The 23,240-nt window shown below is 39.2% G+C and overlaps 1 protein-coding gene across 4 annotated transcripts in view; it reads right to left on the bottom strand.

Moving 5' to 3' along the window:
* Nucleotides 1-23,240, bottom strand: part of taok3a (TAO kinase 3a) — a 62,130-nt gene that overhangs the window by 3,468 nt on the left and 35,422 nt on the right. For all 4 annotated transcript variants that reach the window (XM_005928884.3, XM_005928882.3, XM_005928883.3 and 1 more), the window contains exons 7-20: nt 22,143-22,239; nt 21,546-21,659; nt 20,767-20,858; nt 20,478-20,571; nt 18,180-18,261; nt 14,214-14,381; nt 12,852-13,049; nt 10,655-10,792; nt 5,346-5,582; nt 4,342-4,470; nt 3,288-3,491; nt 2,446-2,685; nt 1,824-2,036; nt 1,203-1,385 (exon numbers count right to left, since the gene is read on the bottom strand). In XM_005928884.3, the coding sequence (XP_005928946.1) occupies nt 1,203-1,385; nt 1,824-2,036; nt 2,446-2,685; nt 3,288-3,491; nt 4,342-4,470; nt 5,346-5,582; nt 10,655-10,792; nt 12,852-13,049; nt 14,214-14,381; nt 18,180-18,261; nt 20,478-20,571; nt 20,767-20,858; nt 21,546-21,659; nt 22,143-22,239 (2,189 nt within the window). The remainder of the gene's footprint in view (nt 1-1,202; nt 1,386-1,823; nt 2,037-2,445; nt 2,686-3,287; nt 3,492-4,341; nt 4,471-5,345; nt 5,583-10,654; nt 10,793-12,851; nt 13,050-14,213; nt 14,382-18,179; nt 18,262-20,477; nt 20,572-20,766; nt 20,859-21,545; nt 21,660-22,142; nt 22,240-23,240) is intronic.

Genomic DNA, 23,240 nt, shown 5'->3' with positions numbered 1-23,240 from the left:
TGGATTAATAGGAGTGACGTCAAAGAAGGATGTAGAAAAAATTTATTCAAAACTTAAAAGCAATGCAGTATCAGTCAAAGAAACAGACTTCTGTTTGCTTTATATCTTATTTTTTCATGTTTTGTTCCTTCTAATAAAAGGCGGCATGCTACGCCGCATATCAGACTAGGCTGTATATAAAAAATGGACACAGAGTTTCTTGATTTGCAAAGTCAGGTCTTTGAAGTCTGAAACTGAGATTTTTTGTTGCTTTCTCATGTTTGAAACTAGGTGTGATGCATTAGAAAAACTGCTAATACCAACTTGGATCATAATTAGAAAAAAGAACCTTATATTTTATTAAACAACATTTAAAACTATTGATTGAGATACTATTTTTGCCAGTATGAGTAGTTGCCCCCTATTGGCAATGAGAAAGAATAACGAATTAAAGCGCTTCTGCACTGGCTTCAATTTTCAGACCTGGAATCTTTTATATAACGTCTATGGAAAAGTTAGATGATGTCTGGACAATCATCACTATTTAGGTCTTTAAAAGATTTTACAGGAGAAATAGCGATAAGAGCAAAAACGTTTTTTTCCCAATTTAAAAGGCACTTAATACAGTGCAAAACATTTGAACTATGGCGGGCTCCAACTAACTTGCAACATCATACTTTTACTCTGCATTAACCCAACTGTATTTTTAATTCTTTCTTTCTGAAGCCTTATGTTGCACTGGAGCAGTTGTTGTCTTACAGGCTGTCAGTAATACAACTTTTCGTTTGTTCTAGTCTTGCTTATGTTCCAGCTCTGTACTGAAAAAGCACATTAGGTAAATTGTATTTTCTTTGATGATGAAAGTCACAGATTTAATTAAATTGATGCAAATATTCTCTATTTGTTAAATCAGTGGGGATACTTTAAGTTGATCAATAGACTGAGGCCAAAAGCTAATTTGTTCTAAATGTGAGGGGAAATAGCACATCCCTATTGCCATGTCAGTGATGGTGTTTTATTTATTAGAGTTTGTCTTGAAGTGTTTGAAGAATTCATTCTCTGTTTTAAAGACAGTACAAAAGATGTTCTCCTTGTGCGTTTCATTTATGGTTACTAAACTGACCAATTATGAATGAACAGGATTATAAAGCATGCTCTATGAAGACTTGAAAAACCCCAAATGTATAGCTCTCATTTAAAATAAAGTGTTTATTTCACAACACCTTTTGTTCCAGGTGTGCTCGGCGCAGCGACACCTTCTGCTCCAGCTTCTGCTGCTCACGCTCATGCTGCGCCTCAGTCTGCATCTTGATCTTGCTCTGGTAGGCATTGAGCAGCTCCATCTCCTGCTGCAGCTGCTGCCTCAGGGCCTGGCACTCTGCTTCCTGGGCCTCATCCAGACGCAGCTGACACAGCCGACCATGGGCGGCAACACGGGAGAGAGAGGTACAAAGACACAGAGAGAGAGAAGTTGGGGGCGGGGTTACACGGACAAGGAACACACAAGGAGAGAGTAGAGAGAGAGCGGGGAAAGAAGACACAGAGATGAAATGAGGCGGGGAGGTGGTGACGGAGGGATGGAAGATAGTAGAAGGGCAATGGGGACAGACAGGGCAAGGAAAGCCAGTGGAAAGGGGCGGGAGGAGGGAAGGTTGGAGTGATACGACGGAGAAAGACAAAACACGAGACAAACAAACAGGAGAAAAATACAAGAACATAAGCAACAGGTGGAAAGAAAGGCTTCATATACTTCATTCATTTAACGTGACCACCTGCACTTTAGTAAAGAGAAATTCTTGTTTAGCAAATATGATGAAATATGAAATGAACGTCTCTCTGCTCACCGCCTGTGAAGCCATCATTTCGTTGATGCTCTGCTCATACTGCTCAGCCAGAATGGCCAGCTTGCGTGTCTGCTCATCCTTCAGGGCCTTGAGCACAGTCTTGTGCTCGGCCTTAGGCGTAACTTCCATCTGGTGGTGGCGTAGGGCTTTGTACTGTTTGGTCTGCACCTTACATGTGTCCTGAAACTGCTTCTTGATCTGCAGCTCCAAAACCTGAAGGATGGGCCAGAAAAACGGTGACAGTGAGAATGAAATCAAGAGTTAAATAGAGCACATTTTTGAAAGGTTAGAGGTCTAATGTCCCAATCAAAAGGCACAGTTCGAGGCTTTGATACCTTAAAGGCAAATTAAAATGAAATTCATAGGTGACATATTTTGGATATTCTTACACCATTTCCCCCAAATTAATTAATTTGTTACATTCATATTGCATCACAGTTTTATCAAAAACTAGATGTTGCTCATCACTTGCGCAATCGTAGAAGTGGATCCCAAAGGCAAGGGATTTTTTTCCTTTTAAGGATGATGGGAAAAAGGGATTTGAAATATTTCAAGCACTTATATATCAATCCATCAAACAAAATGTAAAATATTAGATCGACTGGTCTCTGCGCTGACTCACTTTGAGATTCTTGGGTTGCTGCCGGAGCTCCAACACATGCTTGCGATGAAGTTCACGCTCACGTCTGTTGTTGTACTCAATCTGGTTCTCCAGCTCCGTCTGGTGCTGCAGGCGGATGAGGTCCATACGCAGCTTCTGCAGGGTCTTCAGCTGCCTCTGCTCCAGTTCCTGCGTGGACTCATCGTGGCGGATCAGCATGGCATGCTCCATCTCTTTCTGGGTCTTCTTCTTGTTCAGCTCCTAGGCGGGCCACGAGGAGACATGGAGGTTACAGCAAGGGAATAGAAGGATGAATCTCAGCAAGTACTATTGATAAGCATCAATTTGACATCAACATATTCCCTTGCAGAAATCAATTTTACTGTTTTGTGCTTACAGCATTGATTGCAACTAGTAACAGCTGAGAGGAAAAAAGAAGAAAAAAAAAAATCAATAAACATCACATATTTACTTTTCCCCCCTCTTGCTTCTAGTTTAATCACATTGATTTTGGAGCATTTTCCCACAGAAAGTTTTTGGATTTCCTTAAACTCACTCAACAGCTTTTCAGATTATGGCATTGTTGGCTTGTTTTGTTGTGGATTAATCCTGCTTACAGTTAATATAAAACACCTGACAGATCTAAATAACACACTACTGTCTGCTGTGAAAACATTTGTGGGACTTTTGTACACCAAGATCATAAACACTAAACAAGGGTTTAGTATTCAAACTCGCGATGTGGGCATATATGGTTTGATCAATTCAGTCAGAAGTTTACAGTAGTAAAATTATCCAAAAGCAAAACATTTATAGATTTACAACTTGCACACGAGTTTTAGAAACTTGTATGTCCTCCACACCTCTCTGATCTGTTCCTGTTCCAAATCGTGCCTCTTGATCATGACTTTGCGCTTGAAGGCGCGGCAGTTCCTGTCGTAAAAGACCCTCTGCTGGGACAGCAGATGGGCCTCCTCCTCGGCCTGGGAATGTTGCATGTTCTCCTTGTGCTTGGACAGACGCTCCTGTTTCTCCTTCTTGGGTGTGCTGTGGTCCTCGTTCATCTCCTGATGAGAGGTGGAAATTCCAAGTAGAAGGGGGAATAGAGAAAGGAGATTGTGTTAACATACACAAGACAGAAGATAAAAGTATTACTAGTAAGCAGTAAAGTATCATTGTAAGCAGTCAGTGGGATGTTAATGGATATGTGAAAAACAAATGTTGCCTAAACAAGCTATTTGTAAGCCATTTTTTGCTGGGGAATAAAATAGAACCTCTATTCAAATCAACTTCATCAAATATTTTTAGTAAGACCATTTGGTCAACTCAAGGTGACCTTTTATTTTGAACAACAGTTTACTTTTAAAGCCAAAGGAAGAAAAAGAAAATTGTTTTCTTCTAAATAAAGGAATTTTCTTTCTCTTTCATGCGCAATCTACAACTCGCGCTAATGCACTTAACACATGAGCCTGATCCCTGCTCTCTGTGGTGTCTAATTCCGTTATAGCCCTCAGTTGGTGGGAAATATCTCTCTCTGCCAGTGATGCTTTCTCCTAACTGTGCTGACCTAATTTTGGTCACTTATCATGTAACTGAAAACACAGTGTATCACACTGCCAGCCCACAAGAGTATTCTCTGGATTCTTTTACAAGGTTGTGGTGGTTCACAAGTGCTCCGGTGAGCGTATGGATTTCTGACTTTTCTTGTTTGTGTGTACATACATGTGTAGGTACACAGTTGGTAGGCTGAGTGACTCAACACAACTTCCAAAAGACCATGCTGAAGTGGAAATGTATGTTTGTGTGTGGGAGCCTGATTCTTCAGCACAGAGCGCAGAAGGTCACGTGTCACCCATGAGAAGGCGTGCGAAGGAGCGCGCCTGAGAAGAAAAGAGGAAACCAACGAGCCCAGCATACCTCCTTAATCTTCTCCTTGCAGAGTTTGTACTGCTTTTTCTGATTATCCAGAAATGTGGTTAGCTCCTTCTTCTGCTGGGCCACGATCTGCTGCTGGAACTTCTTCTCGTCTGCCAGCGCCGTCTTCATCTGGGCAGAATAGACAGGGACAAGAGCATGGTTAGATGCTCCTGACCAGCAACAGACAACACGCCACCAAACTGTGGACAAATACATTCATGCACAAACCTATATAAGAACATTAAAGTATATTAACATATATTAACAAAAGTATATTTGAAGACAATAAGTTGGTTGATTAAAATTCTAACACAAACAATGTCCTGCTTAATTATAATATGGCCAGTTAAAAATTCTAGTCTGCACTTCAATTCTAAATCAGATGTTAGAATTCAGATAAAATTACCATAACATTTGTTCTTCTAGATGATAAAACAACCTTCTTTTTTTTTTTTTTAAAGAAAAGAGACATTGCAGTTATAGTTATAGAATTCTATGTAAATATCTAGTAACATGTTGGTTTGTGACAGCCACATGTCACCTATTCATAACACCGTTTAGATGTACAGACTCGTCTACATAAACAAATAAACTATCTCCTTGACTGTTGCAGCACGCACGCTGGGTGCTAATCACAAAGATATACAACGTGTTTTTCAGAGCGTGACACTCTGTGACCCAGTTCTGCCCCTGTGTTTCATCACATGTATCATTGGGTGGCAGCAGTGGGTAAAGTTCTAACAAAAACGTCCTCATTACTCATTGCAACACTGAACGGCTTTAAAATAGCAACACTTTAGAAAAGAATAGAACTTTTTGACGTGTTTTTCTTCAGCAGCATTAGAAATGTCACAGCTTCAATATTATTCCCATTTTTTCAAAGCTGACCAGGTCCACCAGCCAACTGTTGCATTGTACATGTAAGTCAGTGTGATCATTTGTGAAATAACCTAACAGTTACTGCACTTATTCATAATGTCCTGTAACCCCATCAAAAGTCCCACCTCTTTCTCAGAATGCACAGCATGCCGTTTTGCCAGCTTCTCCAGTTCAATGTAGGCGTTGTTGGCCTGCGTCTCCACCTCTTTCTGCAGCTTGAGCCGATGCTCATCCATCTCGGCCTTTAGCTTGTTCTCCAGGGCGATCAGCTGCTTCTGGTGCTGCCGCCGCATGCGCTTGTAGCCGGACATCTGTTCTCGCAGCTCACTTTCCTGCTCATGCTCATGAATCTGTTTGGTCACCTGTGGTGAGAGAAAAGTTAGAAGATGCAAATCAAATTACTTCACAAAAAAAAAAACAAAAAAAAACAAAAAAAAAAAACACCCAAACAGTAATGCCTAACTGATTAATTCGATATGATCAAAGTATCTCGGTTCATTTACGAGAAGGACCTCAAACAAAAACGTTACAAAACAAAACAGTTGACCTGTTGTAATCAGACTACATTACTTGCTAGTTTTACATGTACAAGAAAGAATCTTCAACATGTGATATGAAAATAATGACATCAAGAAGCAAATAATTTGAAATCCACCACTTCAGCTGAACAAAAGCTCTTTCATCTGACAATCTCAGATTCGCAGACACTGCACAGAATAGCCGACTTCAAAGTTCCTCAAATGTATTCAAGTCAGAGCGTGGGAAAGAAAACAAAAATGCTGTAAAGACAATAAACATCTACTGTATGACTAAATTTAACCTGAGGCAATGACCTTACTGGTATTTCTGAACACTTTCACTTATTCTTGCTTTTAACCCAAACCTTGACCTGACCCACCAACCTGAGGACAAAAAGGGTTCTCCACATCTAGGTAGTACTCGCTCCGCATCTTCTCATAACTTCCACCTGAACTCCTCAGGCCAAACATGATGGCAACTTTAGCCAAGTGCACCAGCATCCAGGAACCTTGTGCAGCATCCTATGCCCGACAGAACCCTGCCTGAGCTCCGATGCCACCCTGAGACCCCCCCCCCCGACACACTTTACTGGACGTTGAGCCCCCTCCCTCTCCTTGGTTCGCGCCCTGGGCACGCAGCGGCCAAGGCAGACGTGTGAACTGTGAATGAGGCAGTTGGACACCGCGGGCCAACAAGAGCACAGAGCGGCTCTTTAGTCAGGCTAACGCTAAGCGGCGGACAGCAGGTGGGTCACATGAATACCTCATTGAGAAAGACTGAGAGAAGTTGGAGGGGGGTGTTAGAGAGGAGCAGGCCGAGAGATGAGGGGAGGGAGGGTGATTGCAAAGGAGAAACAGCAGATGGAGAGTGGCTGGGAGAGAGTTAAACAGGAAAAATAGAAATAATCAGCAGTAAAATAAGAGCATCTACATGGAGAAAGAAAAAAAAAAAAAAAAAAAAAACAGGGTGGGGGGAAATGGGGTGGAAATATGTGGAGGCTGAGCTCCCCTTCTCCTTAATCTGCTCTGAATCAATACCTCTACTGTAATAGAACCTCCCAATCCTAGTCACTTGCTTCGCTGCCACCATGCATACAGCCACAAAGGGCCAAGTCAAGTCATGTGACGGCTTCTTTCACACAAGGCTTTGGGACTGGAAAGGAGATCATATTCAGGGAGAGGAGGGAGGGAAGGCATGCAGGCTAAAGGTGAATGTTAGAGTGAGTGAGAATTAAGCGCCCAAACTTTAATTTTTGCTTATTTTGCAGTTCAAGATGATCCGTCTTCACAGAGTTTAACTTGTGTGAACGTGCAAGCCTACTTAAATAGAATTATTGCTGGTGGTGACTGATGCATTTTTGTTTGCAATAAATTAACTACAACAGTCCACTTAGTTTGATCTCTGTGTTTGCAAGGCATTTAGCGTCAGTGAATATGCAATATCACAATTGTGACTTTATGATAACACAACATCGAGGGCAAGAGCCAGACCTGCATCGATATCAAGAGCCTCAAAACGCCGAAATCCAAGTAAATATTAATGCTCCTGGTAGTTAACAGAAGAAGACTATCCCCTTGTCAAACCTCCATGATTCTTCTTTATCGCTTCCTTATTACATTAAGGAAAACACATTTCAACCCTGGTAGGTACCACATAGAAAAAGCATGGTTGTAGTATGAATGTTACTGCAGATGTATAGTAGCATGTAGCAAAGACATCTGGTTTACAGGAGGAAGCAAAAGGCCTCAGACCTTTGTATAGCATGCCTTTTTCCTGTCAAATGTGAGGAGATCTCCCTTCTCAAGTCTGATCACAAAAAATAGGACTCAAATGCAAAAGATGTCCATCTAGCTTATTCAATTCTGACACAAACCTGTAAAGAACAAACATCTTAATATATATAACTGCATAACATGAAAGTTAACAAGTACAACCTTAATTCTGCAAGTTGCAAGAAAACTGATGGGGGAGGAGCACATTTTGATATGCCTTACACTACACTTTAATTTCCCATCAGCGTTTATGCGGTCAGGTTACAAACTGCAACCAGCAGCTAAAGAATAGATGAAGTGAAATATTTTACAACAATGTTGTCTCTCACACCAGCTTACACGTCAGTCAGTGGCTTCATCTAACCTATAATAACCCCTGCCCTCGCTCTCACTCACTGTCTCACATTCGTTCACCTTCTCACTTTGCATCCATGTCTTTCCAGTTTTCCTGTCCCCTCATCATTTTTCCTTTTTCCACGTGTCCCTGGATAATTTTACATCCTGCTCTTTTCATGCCTTTTCCACAATACCTCTCATGTCTTTGGTTTTACCCCTTTCTTCTCTTGTTTCCCCACTGCTACATTTATTCAGACTCCACACTTCATTTCACCAGTAAATGTGATGTTCTTTGGTTTTTTTGTCAGTTAAGATTTCAATCAGCACTGCTCTTAAGTCTCACCTTTGTTTTTCTATTCTTTTCTCTGCCCTTCTTATCTCCCCAATATCTGCCAGTGTCCTCTATGATGCCTTTACTTTCTCTTTCAGTTCACTAAATCTTTAATCTCTTGCCTTTTCCCTCAAATCACCATGACTTTTCTTTATAAAATAATAGTTTATAATTATTTTGATTTTAGCTAATAATTCCCCCCTATTTAAACCATTCTTAATTGTTTATGTTTTCTCGCTTGTGTTGCTCTCCATCTTCCTATCTGGCTATCAATTACCCCTTGCCATCTGGACCCCCCCATACTGTCCTACCTCTCCCTCTTTGTCTACCTGCTTCCAGTCTCAGTGAGTCGAGGCCAATGTGAGGATGTCTGTGCTTGGAAGAAAAAGATGATGTAATCTCTTCCAGTGCCGGTGGGCAGGACCGGCACTGTTACACTACAGAGAGGCTGCCTTTTTTCAGTTACACAATGTGTAATCTCAGCTGCCATTATCTATAAGTTTAATCCACCGCAATATGCATTAGATCAAAAGTATTTTCAAGTATGATTAGAAGTGTTTCTTTAAAGGATAAATGGTAGAAAAACAATTAACAAAGAGTTAAGGTGAGGAAGGAATACTTTTTTTCCGTTTTATGGTAAAGTGAGAAAATGATCCAGGATACAATTTTCCATCTTTTGTGGCTAAGAACAAATATCTATAAACTCCACAATCCCTGTTTTCTGATGAAAAAGGCATCTCATCATCTTGTGAGGAGGTAAAAAAAACAGCAGGCTTATTGCCACTGTAATCTTTCATGTCAGTGGGAGAACATGTGAGGTTGTTTATGTATACATCAACTTCTTTCCCTAAGTGCCATAAAGGGAGGACTTTAAAAAGTGTTTTTTTATTTATTTATTTATTTTTTTAATTATATGTGATTGAATGATATTAAGCAAGTCATGATCAGTTTGTAAATCACATTGTTATATTTCCTTCTAATGCAGTACTGTAGGGGTTTCCTAAATTCAGAAATCACATTAGTTACAAATCAAAATATTACTTGCTCCTAATTTTCTGCATAATGTGTGTACTAAAAAAACAAAACAAAAAACCTCAACAAGAATAGATTGACCTACGGTTTTGCAAGAAACTACTTTCCAATGCTGTGAAAGTGACAATAACTCTTCCCAACCAACTCTTTGGTTTTAAAAAGGTAAAAACAGCAGACCTAAACAGTTGATGATGCATTTTTCCTAGGCTGAAACGTCACCCACATACTGCGATCCATGGTCAGCAGCAGTCGGAAGACTACATCAGTTCACAGTTATGCGTGAGGGTTTTCAAACTACAGTTCCCAACTGCAGTCTTACATATACCATGTATCATTATCATCTGTTAATCATCTGCAAATCAACAGAGCCCATAAACATATGACATAGAAAAAAAAATCAAAAACAAAATCATGTAACCTTCAGTGCCGGGGAACTACGGTTGCGGTCAACAGAAAACGCACACAGCATCGGACGGTCACTGGTTCGTGCTCTCTTCAAGGACAATATGAGGACACACAGTTTCTTGTGCACACAAACACAAACACACACACTTCTTTGCTTACATTCTCTTGTATGTGACAAGATTTCTGGTTTAAGACCTGGCAGCAGAGGGACTACAATTACCAGGCAGGTAACACACACACACACAACACACACACACACACACACACCCAACACACCACACACACAGACACACACACACACACACACACACACACACACACACACACACACACACACCATCACAACTACTTTCTAGTTACTAGAGCCGGTTTCCATGACAACAGACAGGGAGGGAGAGAGAAAGAGAGTCATAGAAAGAAAGAAAGCGCAAGAGAGAGAAAAAGAGAGAGCGAGGGAGAGAGAGAGAGTATTCCACCCCTTCAACATAGAATATTGAGTCAGATCTGAGAATGATGTATTATCAAATGGAGGCCAGGAAGAAATAAAGGAGAGGGTGGGAGGATGGGAGTGGTAATGCGAGGCGTAGTACAAGAGGAGAAAACAAAAGGAGTGGGGTGAATGAATGGAAAAAACAGCAGAGAAATAATATAGTAGACAACGATCCAAACAAAGTGAAGACCAAAAGATGGGAAATAAATATTTCAAAAACATCTAAACATGGAGACATACAATAGCATTACACCCACTGAGACTGGGGTCATTCACGCACCACATTCACAGTAAGCTTTTTAACAAAGACAAACAAAAAAATGCCCTTTAATGCCCTCATAGTGCTGTGGTGTGAACATGAAACAGAGATTTGAGCTTCTTCAAGAAATAATTTTTTTTAAATTTGTTTGGCCTTCCAAACAGCGCAACTTTTAAGTCAAATAAGTAGAACAAATTAATGACACTGAAACATTTACAGCATGCAGAAAACATGCTTTAGGACCTTGAAAAGAAAACACCAATAGAAAGAAGAAAGTTTTAGGTTCTTACCAGTGAGGCAGACTTAATGGTGGCAAAGCGGCCCTGGTTTTTGTAGTTTTGAGCCTGGCTGCTCTTATCAAAGGAAGCTGGCGTCGGCTCTGGCCGATGGTCCCTGTGGATCCCGTCGTCCCAGTTGTATTGATGGTCCTGTTTGAAAACAAAGGAGAGAAATTTAGGACTGGTAAATACTAAAAGAAAACAGAATAAATAACAACCAAGTGATCAAAGTTAAAAAAAAAATGATAGTGTAAACTATGCTGCACTGCAGGGCACTCAACTTTTTTTTTTTTTTAACTTATTAAAACTGTGCCAGTATTGAAATTCGTCACCATAATTCTGTGACTTACAAAAGAAATACTCCCCACTGATTTAACCCATACAACTTCTACACTTCACAAAGATTCTTCATCATTTGATAAAACTGTGTCAACTGTAAGCTTGCATGTCATGATGAAACATCAACACCCAGCACCCCCAATAAAATCTGACTGACAAACATGCAGGGAGGCCCAGGGACCAACGAGTGCTTTTATGCGTGGAGGGAAATTCACCGCCATCAGAAAACAATGTGTGTCATTTTTAATTGTTCTCATCACAGCCCCTGAACTTGTAACAGCACACTGGTTGTCTGTTCATAAAGTGACAACCTTATTCAAGCTCTGTCAAAATACAAAGAGCAAATGAAGAAAGAGAATGACAGAAGTGACAGCCCTCTCTTCACAGAGTTGATTTCCAATGCAAACGTAAAGCACTGTATTGACCTGTGTGTGTGTGTGTGTGTGTGTGTGTGTGTGTATACACAGGATGCCACATGTGCAAGGGGAATTTGCGCTGCTGCTAGTTCACATGTATACACGGCCTTTGTTCTCAAAGCGTGAACGGTGTCAGTGATGAACTTGAAGCAGTCTGCAAACAGTGAGGACTGTCAATGGTTTCCATGGTTTTGGGGGGAGGGGTTTATGCATACTCTTGAACGGTGCGAGACACCAAAGGATGTTTGCACAGAGCCATGTTTCCTTTTCATTTGTTAAAAGTGAGACAGTTATCAACCCAGAAAAGAAGTGAGTCAACCAGTAACATGGCATTTGTTGATTACGATTCCTGTCTTTGTTTCTTCTTCCATGCACTGAACTCTGGGAAAAGTTTTTAAGACTGTTTACTAATACCATTTCAAAAGACAGGAAAAATGTTAGGTACAAAGTTGTCCTTGTGCTTAATTCCACTTGGCTTGACTTTTTTGTCTCTATTTCAGTGGGGCATCTCAGAAAACAGACTACAAATCTGATTTGACCTTTGTTGTGACTTGGATTTCTCAGACTTTATAATCTTCTTTGTTTTGTAGCAGTAAAACAATAACTCTGAAGTACTGTACAGGTATCAATGACTTACGCAAGAGATATTGTAGAAGGAAGAGACATGTCTCTAAAACTAAATGTTGCAGTTTTGTTACCCTTGCCCCCAAAATCCATGAAATAAAAAAAACTAACTTGTAGATTAAAGAAAACTTTAGCTAAAATAAGCTAGAATGATAGCAAGTTTCCAAAAGTTTTAACTTTTTATTTATTTATTTTTAAATTAAATTGATGGTGATGCTATAGATTTTCTTTTTTATATCTCGGTGACCACTGAAATGAAAGCCATGGCTCTCTTTCTACTCATTTAAATAGGGGCCTCAAGATAACCCCCTAATCAATTCCAAGATGGCTGTCAAGTTGTAACACTTATTTCTAGAAAGAATTTATTTCTCCATCTAGATTTAAAGTGATGAACACTTTGTAGTCGACAACTGGTTGCCATGGCACATTTCAGGGTCTGTTTGTACACGGCACCAACTTGCACTACATATTTCCCACTTGGTTATATATATGAATCGAGTATCGTTCACACCCTCTCGTTGTCACTGCAGTAGCTGGTCTTAGATAAACTCAGTATTTCAGTGGTTGTTTGGACGGTTGTTGCAAGTAGTTGTTGAAATTATTCTTTAATTATTTCATAGTCTCTGGCTGTCACAAAACTGTCTCCAGTTTTATATATTTTTTAATTAATTAATATTTTAAATTGTATTTAGTTAAAAAAAAATGAGATTAACACTGTTTGAGTGATGGCTGATGCTCAGTTAAAAGGCTTTGGGAACAATAAGAACTCCCAATAGTGGTTTCAAACTTTCAGCCTTAATCACCATCCCGTCTTCACCCTTAATTTTTACCTTCTTGGTGTGTGGGGAGGAGTCCAGGGTGCTGCTGTAGTCTTGGGGATGCATCATGGTCATATCAGAGCAGCTGTCATCCAACACCTCCTGCATGCTATTCACGCTGCTGCTCTGGCTACCCGTGCTGACCGAGGTGCTGGGAATAGAGTGGTTGCTGCCCAGGCTGTTCATCTTACAGCTGGCTGCCTCGCTGTCCTGCAAGTGCGCACAACATATACACATGTTCAGAAACACAAATGTACACAAACACTCAAGGAACATGCTACTGAAATATACAAAAGTCACCCGTGACCTTCGCCCAATTATACCCAGACTTTCTTCAAACTGTACCATTAAATGGAGTTGCCTCAATACAAAGGGGGGAGGGGGGGGATCACTGATGCCCTATAGATTGCATTAGAGTCAAAATCATGCTAAATTGCCTATTAACCTCTAATTGTTAAGATGTGTGTGTCTGAGTCATTCAGTAGCGTCTGAGCTTATGTTAATGGACAGTGGTCAGACAGAGGTCTTCAGATTACAAGTCAACTTGAAGGTGTACAAGACAGATACGGGATGAAACTGTGTAGCTTTTAGAAGCAAAAGCCAATTCACTTAGGTCTAAAGCAACAAGACAGGGTATTTACTCAGTCTTTCCACATAAAACAAGGATTGGTACAGCAGGTTTTTCAGGGTAAGGCTTTCAGCAGTGTCTTGTTGCACTAAGGTCTGGTGGCTGCTGTGAATTGTGTCACATGGTGTAGGATGACATTACTGTCGCTACGAGCTGTCCATAACTGTTCACTTTACTTCAGGCCAGGTCAGCTAAGGGACACTTCATCTCAGGCTACCAAGACTGCATGAGAAAGACTCCCATTTGTTGTGATTTTAAAGTGCTGAAGCAGTACTGACTAGTGTGGAGTCACCATCTCTGAGACTTAAGTGTCATCCTGAGGATGCAGATAACTGAAATCATCTGTTGGCCTACAGATAGAGAACTGTGTGAAATAAAGAGCTTAAACTCTATCATTGGTGTCAAGTACAAGCACTTATTTTATGTAGTGGTGATGGAAATTTTAAATATAATAATTATTTCAATTACTTTGTGAAAATACTCTGCAGATTAACTGAATCCAAACCTCATTTTAGTGCAACTCTGCTACTTAAAGACTGTGGCTACATATATGCAATTTTTCATCTTCATATTAACTATTGTTAAGAATTGAAGAACTGTTTCTGGTGCCACTCCCTGTGATTATGCACTCTGCAGAGTTTTTTTTCTTTTTTAACATTCATTTGTCTGTTTAATATTTAAGTTTGATGCATTAACTGTTTGCCCATTAACCTCCCTTCTCCCTTTTTTTTTTTTCTTCCTCCCACCTCCTCCTCCTCCTGGCTCTCTCCCATGGGCCCGTTGTGTTTCTCCTGGTATAGGATCTTTTTCATCTTGCGGTACTGCAGATTGTCGAGCTCACGCACTGCATCCTTGGTCCTCTGGATGAGGTCAATGAGAATGCGTGGCGAGCGTTCCCGACGTACAAAATCATGCTGAAGAGAAAAAGACAGACAGTCAGTTACTTCGTTCAAGGTTCTAGTCAGACTTTATTACCATACAAGGAGGAAAATACTGGGTTTAGAAACGAAAGCTAATCTTTCTATTAGGGTTATCTTTTTTATTTGCATTTCAATTGCTGTCTTCATGTCATACAGTTTAATTTAAACTGAACATTATGGATGTTTTCTTCCCAGTTTTTCAATAGAAATTCAGAAAGTATTGCCTCAGACTACTTACAATATTGGCAGTAAACATTTATAAGGGAAATAAAATAAGCTGAACCGGAATGAAGATGAAAATTTTATATATTAACTACTTTCTTTTGCATTATCTTAAACATTGGCACCATTTACAGATCTTTTAAAGTTGTTCGTAAATATTTGGAAGTCATTTAAACATGTCTAAAATTTTATTTCAATGAGCACCACAACTCTGGCAATCACTAGAGGGCGCCTGTAGGTTGTTCAACCCATTCTGGTCCCAGCACTCAATACGCTCTACTACAGTCTCTGAGAAGGTCCATATAATCGATTTTTATAAATACTCCTAATCCTTGTCATTTCAATAAATACTGTTTGAAATGCATTTGGCCTTGCACCAAGTTAATGAGAACTTTAATTAAATCAGGTCATATAACAAAAATCCCACTAAGCATTGATAATTGAGAGATTTTAGTCATTTAATCTGTATCCTTTGCTTTTGTGCTTTTTTTTTTATTTATTTATTTATTTTTATTAGAATGAGCCACACACATTAACCTCTGTGGAGGAAAAACAAACATACTTAAGAGTTTCTTCTATCAGGGCATAGCAAAGCAAATTGGACCTTGTTATTTACTAAAAGAAAGAAAAATCCTTCCAGAAGAAAAAAAAAAAAAATATGTGAAAGGTCAGACTTCCTTTTAAAAATATGATCAGTGAATGATATAATGGTTTCACACTTCTATGGAGATCATTTAGGTGATTATCATTGCTAAGTCTGTCCTGTGCAAGTGAGATGAACCTCTGTAATCTAATGTAGGTGCAATTTGGTGGAGGTTGGGACATTGTGCATTTATGTAATTATTCAATGAATAACCAACGGGTCAGAGTGGGATTGGTGGGTTGTGGGAGAGAAGGTGGGGGTCGAGTGATAGTGGATGGCTATTTTTAATTTGTGTTTTTTTCATTTGTTTGTTTTTGTTTTGACAAACAATTTAGGGGTGTCAAAAAAAAGAATTAAAAAAGCAAAACAAAAACAGAACAGATATTTCTGCCCAGCACTTCCTCCCACTACAACACACAAACATGTTCACACCTCCTCTTAGTCAGTGTCATTCATAAAATATTGGCTGCATAAAAGGCTAAAATGTATTCAACCTAAAGGTACGTGACTAAAATATTATATTCTGCATGAAAAAAAATACATATATTTAGGTGTATTTTTAGCCATCACTCTCTGCACACCTTCCTCTCCATGTGACAGATGCCGGTGTAATGGGTTAGTCAGGACACAGAGGAATGACATCACACACTGAAAATAGAGATGAAAGTGATTTGTCCCATTTTCTGATTGACCTACAGCAGAATGTGGGTGGTTGGCCACCCCCATCCCATCATCCAGTGAAGTTATCTCAAGGATTCCTCCTCATTATGAGGTTAGTGTAAAGAAGAAGTGACAGCAAATCTACAGCACCTGGAGTCTTGTCTGGTATATGTATTGTGGCATCACTATTGCCTTCTACCAGAAGTACTCATCCATACTCAGTTTTAGCCTGTTCTTTTAGGATAAATTTGTTTTTGACACATACTATTACTAACTTTTCAGGCTACCGTTACTACTTTAGACCAGTCCACATCTACTACACTGATAGCAATAATAGCCACTAAAGGAAAAGGCTAATATGTTGGATGTATTTAAATAATAGTTCAACATTTTTGGGGAGATTATAATTTTTTGGCTTTCTTGAAAATAATTAGATGAGCGCACTAGTAAAAATCTCATATTTGCAGGAAAGTATATGGATGAAGCAATTAGTCATTTAGTTAAATTTTAGCATAATAACAGGAAACAAAGGGAATTCTGAAAATATTAAACACTTCATGAACACATCATATTGTATGTTGTTTCACATACAAAAGATAAAACAGGTTGAGGTTAGTGGAATTTTGCAAGTTGGGCAAAGTGAGAATTAGTAGACTAAGTAGTCTAACCAGCTACGCGCAACACATCATCTTTGCAAACCTTATCATTTCCTGCTTAGTCTAAACTACATATTGCATTGAAAACAATCACAAAACACTCATTCATAAATCGGTTATTGAAATCATGAATTCAAAAAAGCAAACATTTAGATGATTCCATCCACTGAACTGATTTTTCTTGTAAAATAAGGCAACTCAATTATGCTATTAGTTTTAGATGATTAGTCAAACACAAAATTAAATTTGAACACTTCCTTTCATGCTCTGGGAAGTTGCTGTTGTGCTGTAAATATCTGTGGTTAGTAAGTAAATTTATACAGCTGAGAAACTCAGAGTTAGTTTCAATTATTCAAGTGAATATGTTCGTTTAAACGAAGTGTACTTACGGGGGGTTGAGGCCACTGAATGGTTACTCTTTTATTTTTCGTAATTACCATTATTCTGAATGAGGTTTTAAAGGACAGAGAGTGAATTTAACCTGAAGCCAGTACACTAGTAGCTCAAGGCCCACAGATTAGTGACCTGATTTTCCCTTTAAAGCGCTTGGAGGGGCATGTGCCTGTGTGTGTGTCTATGTGTGTGTGCTTGCACTAAAATGAAGAGTAAATTTGTGTGTGTCTCAGAAGGGAAAGTGGGGTATTAATCATAAACTAACACCCCAACCCCCAAGCCCTTCACTATAAAGCAGGCCCTTGGACACTGATCCAAAGTCTGTTTGGTACTTATCCCTCTTTAATGGTTTTTTCAGTAAGGATTTGGGTCAGGGGTGCTTGGAAGAGTGCATTCCAGTCAAAAGCCCCATCCTATCCAGACAACAGTCCAGATCCCTTTAGTTAACCACTTCCTAACCTCACACCTTCCTCCATAAAGTGAGACAGGTGTGAAAAGTCCTGCTTGGGCTTCAACACCACTGAGCGTGATCACCAAGAACTTAAAACTCTTAGTGCACCAATAGGATTACCTGTTGGTCACACAAACAAAAAGATCATCTCCTCAATCACAGGGAAACACAATGGACATGCATGGATTATCAGCGTGTATGCTCATTGTGGTTTTGGAGATACATATGGGCTGTCACTGGCAGGATGGCTTTAAAAAAAAAAACAAAAAAAAAACCAACAACTTGCAGGTTTAAGCGTTAAGTTTTACGAGATTATTTTATCTGTGTTTGACAACAGTAACATTTTGCGTTTTAAGGGGTTAGATGAGTTATATTATATATGAGTTTTAAGGTAAAACAACCGTTGCGGTTCCACATCATCAGTACTCAAATGCAATTATTTATGTCCAACACAATAAATTTATTTTCTTTGTCTTTCTACTCATTTTATTCCACCGTATAAAATGTCGCAACAATAAAAGTAATGAGATGCAGCTCTGTGGAGCTCAATTGTCTTCCTGTGTCTTATCCCTTGGCTGTGAGGCAACGGGGGGAATAAAAAAAAAAACAATCTCAGTAGGATGCTTGATTCCTGTGCTTGAAGAAGACAGTGTATATATGCTTGCGTATTAGGGAGCCGTGGGTGGATGGGAGTGACTCATCCTCATGACTGACTGAGACAGGAAGTGAGGTCACAGCTAGAAAGATTACTGAGGAAACCCACTCACTCGTAGCAGCTCCCCCGACGAGGGTCTGTCCTGAGGAATTTTCAGCAGGCAATAGTCAACAAAGCTGCGAAAGAGGTCAGACCTAGGTAAAGAGGACAGTGAGAAAGAAGTCAGTCATAGTCCTTCTTGGACTAATATTTTTAAAATTAGAAAAATTTTAAGTAGAAATGACAGTGACAAGCTAAAAAGCCATGCCATCTGTCCTTTTTGGCAATTAATGACTAATGTACAAGGAGGAGCAATCCACAGCTCTTTGGTGTTTAATATATCAGTGACTTAAGTAGAACAATCTTGCATAATCTCTTAGTGTAGCCCCGAATGGGAACTATATATGGATTATGTAAATATGTGGAGCAATAAAAATATGGGCCAGTGGAGCTGTGGTCTAAATATCTAATCATGGTAATCTAGCACGGTAGATATACCACCATATGTTTTGTTTGCTGTTATGAGTTGTTAAGATAAAATAGACTGGAATGTTCTTTAGGTTTATTAAAATACACACTGAGGGTATACGACTGAGATCTCCCTCAACCTCTACTTCTCTCTCAGTTGCTAGCAAAGATCCATGCCTAGTCTTGTAGGTCATGTGAATGTGTTCACAGTCTGGCCTTATGTTTGTGTATGAAGCCAATGTCTCTACTTGTCTCATCTGGATGTTGCTAATGCCTCGGGCCCCTGGAGCTCCTCCAAAAATACCACAACCCTGTGCTGTCCCACACAATCGCTCACCTAAAGCACTAGAAATCAACACTAATTTTACAACAGATGTCATAGGCAGCAAGTTTTAACTTTAAAGAACTGCCTTGCCTCACGTTTCTCATGACCTGCTCACAATACTCGTGCCTACTTAAAGGTTTAAAAAGAAAGGTTGTTATTTAATGAACGCTTGTGTGGAACTGATGCACATGTTCTACAGTATGAGGCAGGTAAACGGTTGCATTCAGCTACTCCTGAGGAGCTGTGTGACAGAGACAAATTTTTACAACATATTACAAGGAACTCCTGCACGACACTGCATACCTAGGACATCACATGCATACCATGGCAGTCACAGCATGGCAGAAGTACACAGGAGTAAATTACAGGGAGAACATCAAGCACAGGGTTAATATTTGATGAGTGCCGTTTCCCCAAGGACAATCATACCACACATGCTGTGGTTACAGCAACTCAGAGGAGCAGTAGCATATTTGTTCCGTTGCTAAATTCCTGCCCGTGTCTTGCATTTTTTGCTAATTGAGATCACCTAGTTCTCAGTTCATACATGCTGCTGAATATGTATCCGCTTTTCTTCTGTTCCCAAATTATTCCTTTACTACCAAGATTGTGCTAGCTAATACTGAGCCCATTGTTCATACAATAAATATAAAGATATAAAAATATTATATAGCTTATATAGCATTTATTCATTAACTGAGAATAAAAAACATAAAAAGCTAAGCTATGGTGGCTTATGCAGAGTGCTTGGATTATTCTACTAACTAAGCCAACTGTATATTGAATAAATGATTTCACTTCTTATAGTCCTCCAGATAAAAAAAATGTATACCTTTTATGATGAGATTTGTTGTTAAACAGTAATTCATTCAAGCTTTTTTCTTGAATTTACAAAAAAGCATATCAGTTTTAAATGCTGTTTCTCAGTTTTTTAGATGACATAAACATTTCATGACAATATCTAGCAGCTCCGCTGGTCTTGTCTGACAATGTGGGATATATTGGTGATACAAAGAGACAGCAAAGAGCTGTTTAAAACCTGCTGGCCTAAATTAAATTGCTAAATTTTTTTTGATGTCTGGAAGGACATTCCCTAGAGAATCTATTAGCTTCTGCAGTCATGAGCTGTGAGGCTGAAAGCTGCATATAATAATGCATAAAGCAAGCTGTTTTCCCATATTTAGAACACCTCATACGTGCATGGAGGAATATATTTGTATGTTAGTATGGCAAGCTTAAAGTGTGAGTTAAATTACTTGGAAAAGCAGGAGAATAATCGTGCTGTTTTGTTTAGATGCTGCCTCAAAGCTCAGCAGAAATGGTGTGGTTAGCTGCAGTGTGTTTCTTTGGTAGCTGTTTCCCAGGTAATTACATAAGAGACTTAGAGTGTGCCCTTGCACATGGCCTGTCGCAGGGATCACAGGTCATGCAGATTAACACAGGGATGTCTTACTCTGGCTGAACCCTGACTAGAATGGACTTTAATGTTCACGGTTGACTGGATGCATTATATCAGTGGTTATACTGGATTTTTTTGGGTGTATGGTAATTTTGTAACATCAAGGTGCTAAAACTTACCACTCATTGGACTGCAGTGTGGGAGAGTCGTTCTGGGCAATGTGATATAAGGCACTCATGGCATTCATGTTGAACAAGGGTGGTTTACGTTCCGCTAAAATGAGAAAGGATGTGAGAATAATATATACAGTGTGCACATTTTCGCATCAGCTTCTCCTTGAATGAGGGAGAAGCTGAAGTCTAAAAAATAAGTAGTACAAACAAATAACTTTTAATCGGCTTAAGTCTGCTGAATTTCAGTCTGAGCCAATAAATGTATTATTTGACCACTGGGTAGGTGTTTGCTCACCCAGTTCAATACAAGTGATCCCCAGTGACCAGATGTCCACTTTTCCTTCATACTGGCCCTCGTCCATGGCTAGGATCACTTCTGGGGCCATCCTGAATACAAAGGCAGACACACGCGTATGCACACACTTTATCAAGTATGGAAAAAATCCATGAAAATGTTATAATCTTCTAAGCTTCTCAGAGTTTTTAAAGACTCTGGTATGCTGTGATAGCAGCTTAGTTTTTGGAATATATGTTTCTATACTTGTGTGACAATTTTTCGTATGCATGACTACTAGTCCACCAGTATATGGGATGCCTTTGTTTACCATTAAAGCTGCTGTGAATATGTGAGTGAATATTTTATTTTAGTGCATAAACAATTGAAAGCCAATTGCGGAAAACTATTAATATGAATTAAAAAAAATCTTGTCAGTTCTTTCTCAAACTGAATTAATAATGACTAACATGTTGCAGATGCAGCATGTTAGTCATGTTAGTCACTGCTTCCAATGTAATGAATAAACTTTCTCATGGATTTTATGAGAACTGCTATATGCTTGTTTAGGCATATAACCCACATATTAAACTGCTTTCACGTTTATGTGTCTATCTAGGTGCATGACTCTAGAACAACAAACATCTGCCAACAACAATGTCTAAATAAAATTGGCAGAAAAAAAGAAAAAAAAAAGACATAAAATAGCTCATTTGTACCGAACATGTGCAAGATAAAGAAGAAACTTAATCTTCTCTTCTCTGAAGATGAGGTTCCATGTTTGTCTTGTGTGTACTGACCAGTAAGGTGTGCCCACAAAGGAGTTGGCAGGTGAGGCAATGGAGGCGGAGCCAAAGTCAGCCAGTTTGACTTGACCCAGCTCAGTCAGCAGGATATTACCAGCTTTCACATCTCTGGATAAGGGAAAAGAGCAGGAAGACAGCAAAGACAGAAAAGAGAAAAAGTCACATTAGCTCCACTTTTATATTATGCATATGTGCCAGGTGACTGATATGTGCCAAGTTAGTCCTACCTCCAATGAGCCAGTCCAGTTTTTATTCACTTTTGACCAACACAACATAGTTGGGTATTTAAAGATGTCATGTTTGATTTGACATTTTAAATCTATGCCCTTTGAAACTTAAAATGATACAGAACAGTAAAACGGATTTATTTGATGTGGTTGTTGGATGCCAATCATATCTTCCCACCTTAAAAGATACAACTGTGTACAGCAATAAGGTGGGAAGGTGATGTCCAAGAGTGAGTAAGTATAGACATGATGTTTTACAACTTAATTCGTAAACACTGCAATAAATGAAGAACGTAACTGTCTGTTATCATGTTCCATGTTTTCACTCTATGTTGCCTGTAAGCAAGGAAAGAAATAGACTCACCTGTGAATCATATTATGGGAATGTAGGTAAGCCAGTCCTAGCAAGGCACCATGGGTAATGGCAGCAATTTCCATTTCTTGGAGTGGTTTTTTATGAACTATGGAAGAAATAAGTACAATGAATGGATTGAGCGGAAATAACATGAATGATTCAAATAGTTATTTCTATCCAAGATTGTGGAAGTGCAGACTTCATGTGCTCAGCTCTGGAAAGCACAGTATCATGGCTTTAATAATTAAGACCAACTGTACTGATCTGTCCACACACTGCAGTAATAAAGTAATCCCAGTAAACAGTTGAGTTTCCTAAGCTGGCACCCTGAGTCCTGCTGTTCTAAAAATTGTGCCAAGGCAAAAGGTCACTGCAGAACTACGACTGAGAATTTTTATATAAAGGCTAAACTCCCCAAAACAGTCTGGGAACAACTGTCACAACTGTGTACTCTGTCAGTAGTGAGTATTTGGGTGTTTAAAATAAGTCAGTAGCTTCAAGAGTGGTTAGAGGATGGGGAGTTCAGGGAATTCAAGCTCTTAAAAGTGATATAGATATTTTTTGCCAGGCGCTGAAATCTAAGAAACAAATATGTTTTCCATCTGCGATAAACAGTGGTTTAAAATGTAGTACTATTACAGCAGATTACACATTTACATTACATTATCTTGCTCCAGTATCCAAGGACGCAAATGGGGAGAGTGCCCCTAAGCATACAATCACAGAAAATATTTAGTTAGGCCCACAAAATGAACCAAATAATCACAGAAAATTGGAGAACATGAGGTTTTACAAGTTTTTAAAGATAACTGCAGTTATCTGATAGCAGGCAGTTCCTTATTTTTTGGTAGTCCAAAAAAAAAAAAAAAATCCTCAATAAGGTCAAGCAGTCATAGCCTACTTCTGCTCCTAAAACAGCTTAAATTAGCTAAAGGACATACTTTACAGTGCACAACCAAGCTAAAAGACCAAAGTTACTTTTCATTAGTTTTGTTTTGACAAGTTTGGGGTTTACAAAAGTTTCAGGAGTGACTTCCTGGAAAAAAAAAATGTTAACACTTCCACCCTGTTACTGACAAAAAAGCCATTATAAAATTATGAAATATC

Source organism: Haplochromis burtoni, unplaced genomic scaffold (genome assembly GCF_018398535.1).
Source record: "Haplochromis burtoni strain Fernald_Lab_line unplaced genomic scaffold, NCSU_Asbu1 Contig_111, whole genome shotgun sequence".
NCBI lineage: Eukaryota > Metazoa > Chordata > Actinopteri > Cichliformes > Cichlidae > Haplochromis > Haplochromis burtoni.
The sequence above is the reverse complement of the archived record's forward strand: the minus strand, read 5'-3'. Positions and strand labels throughout refer to the sequence as shown.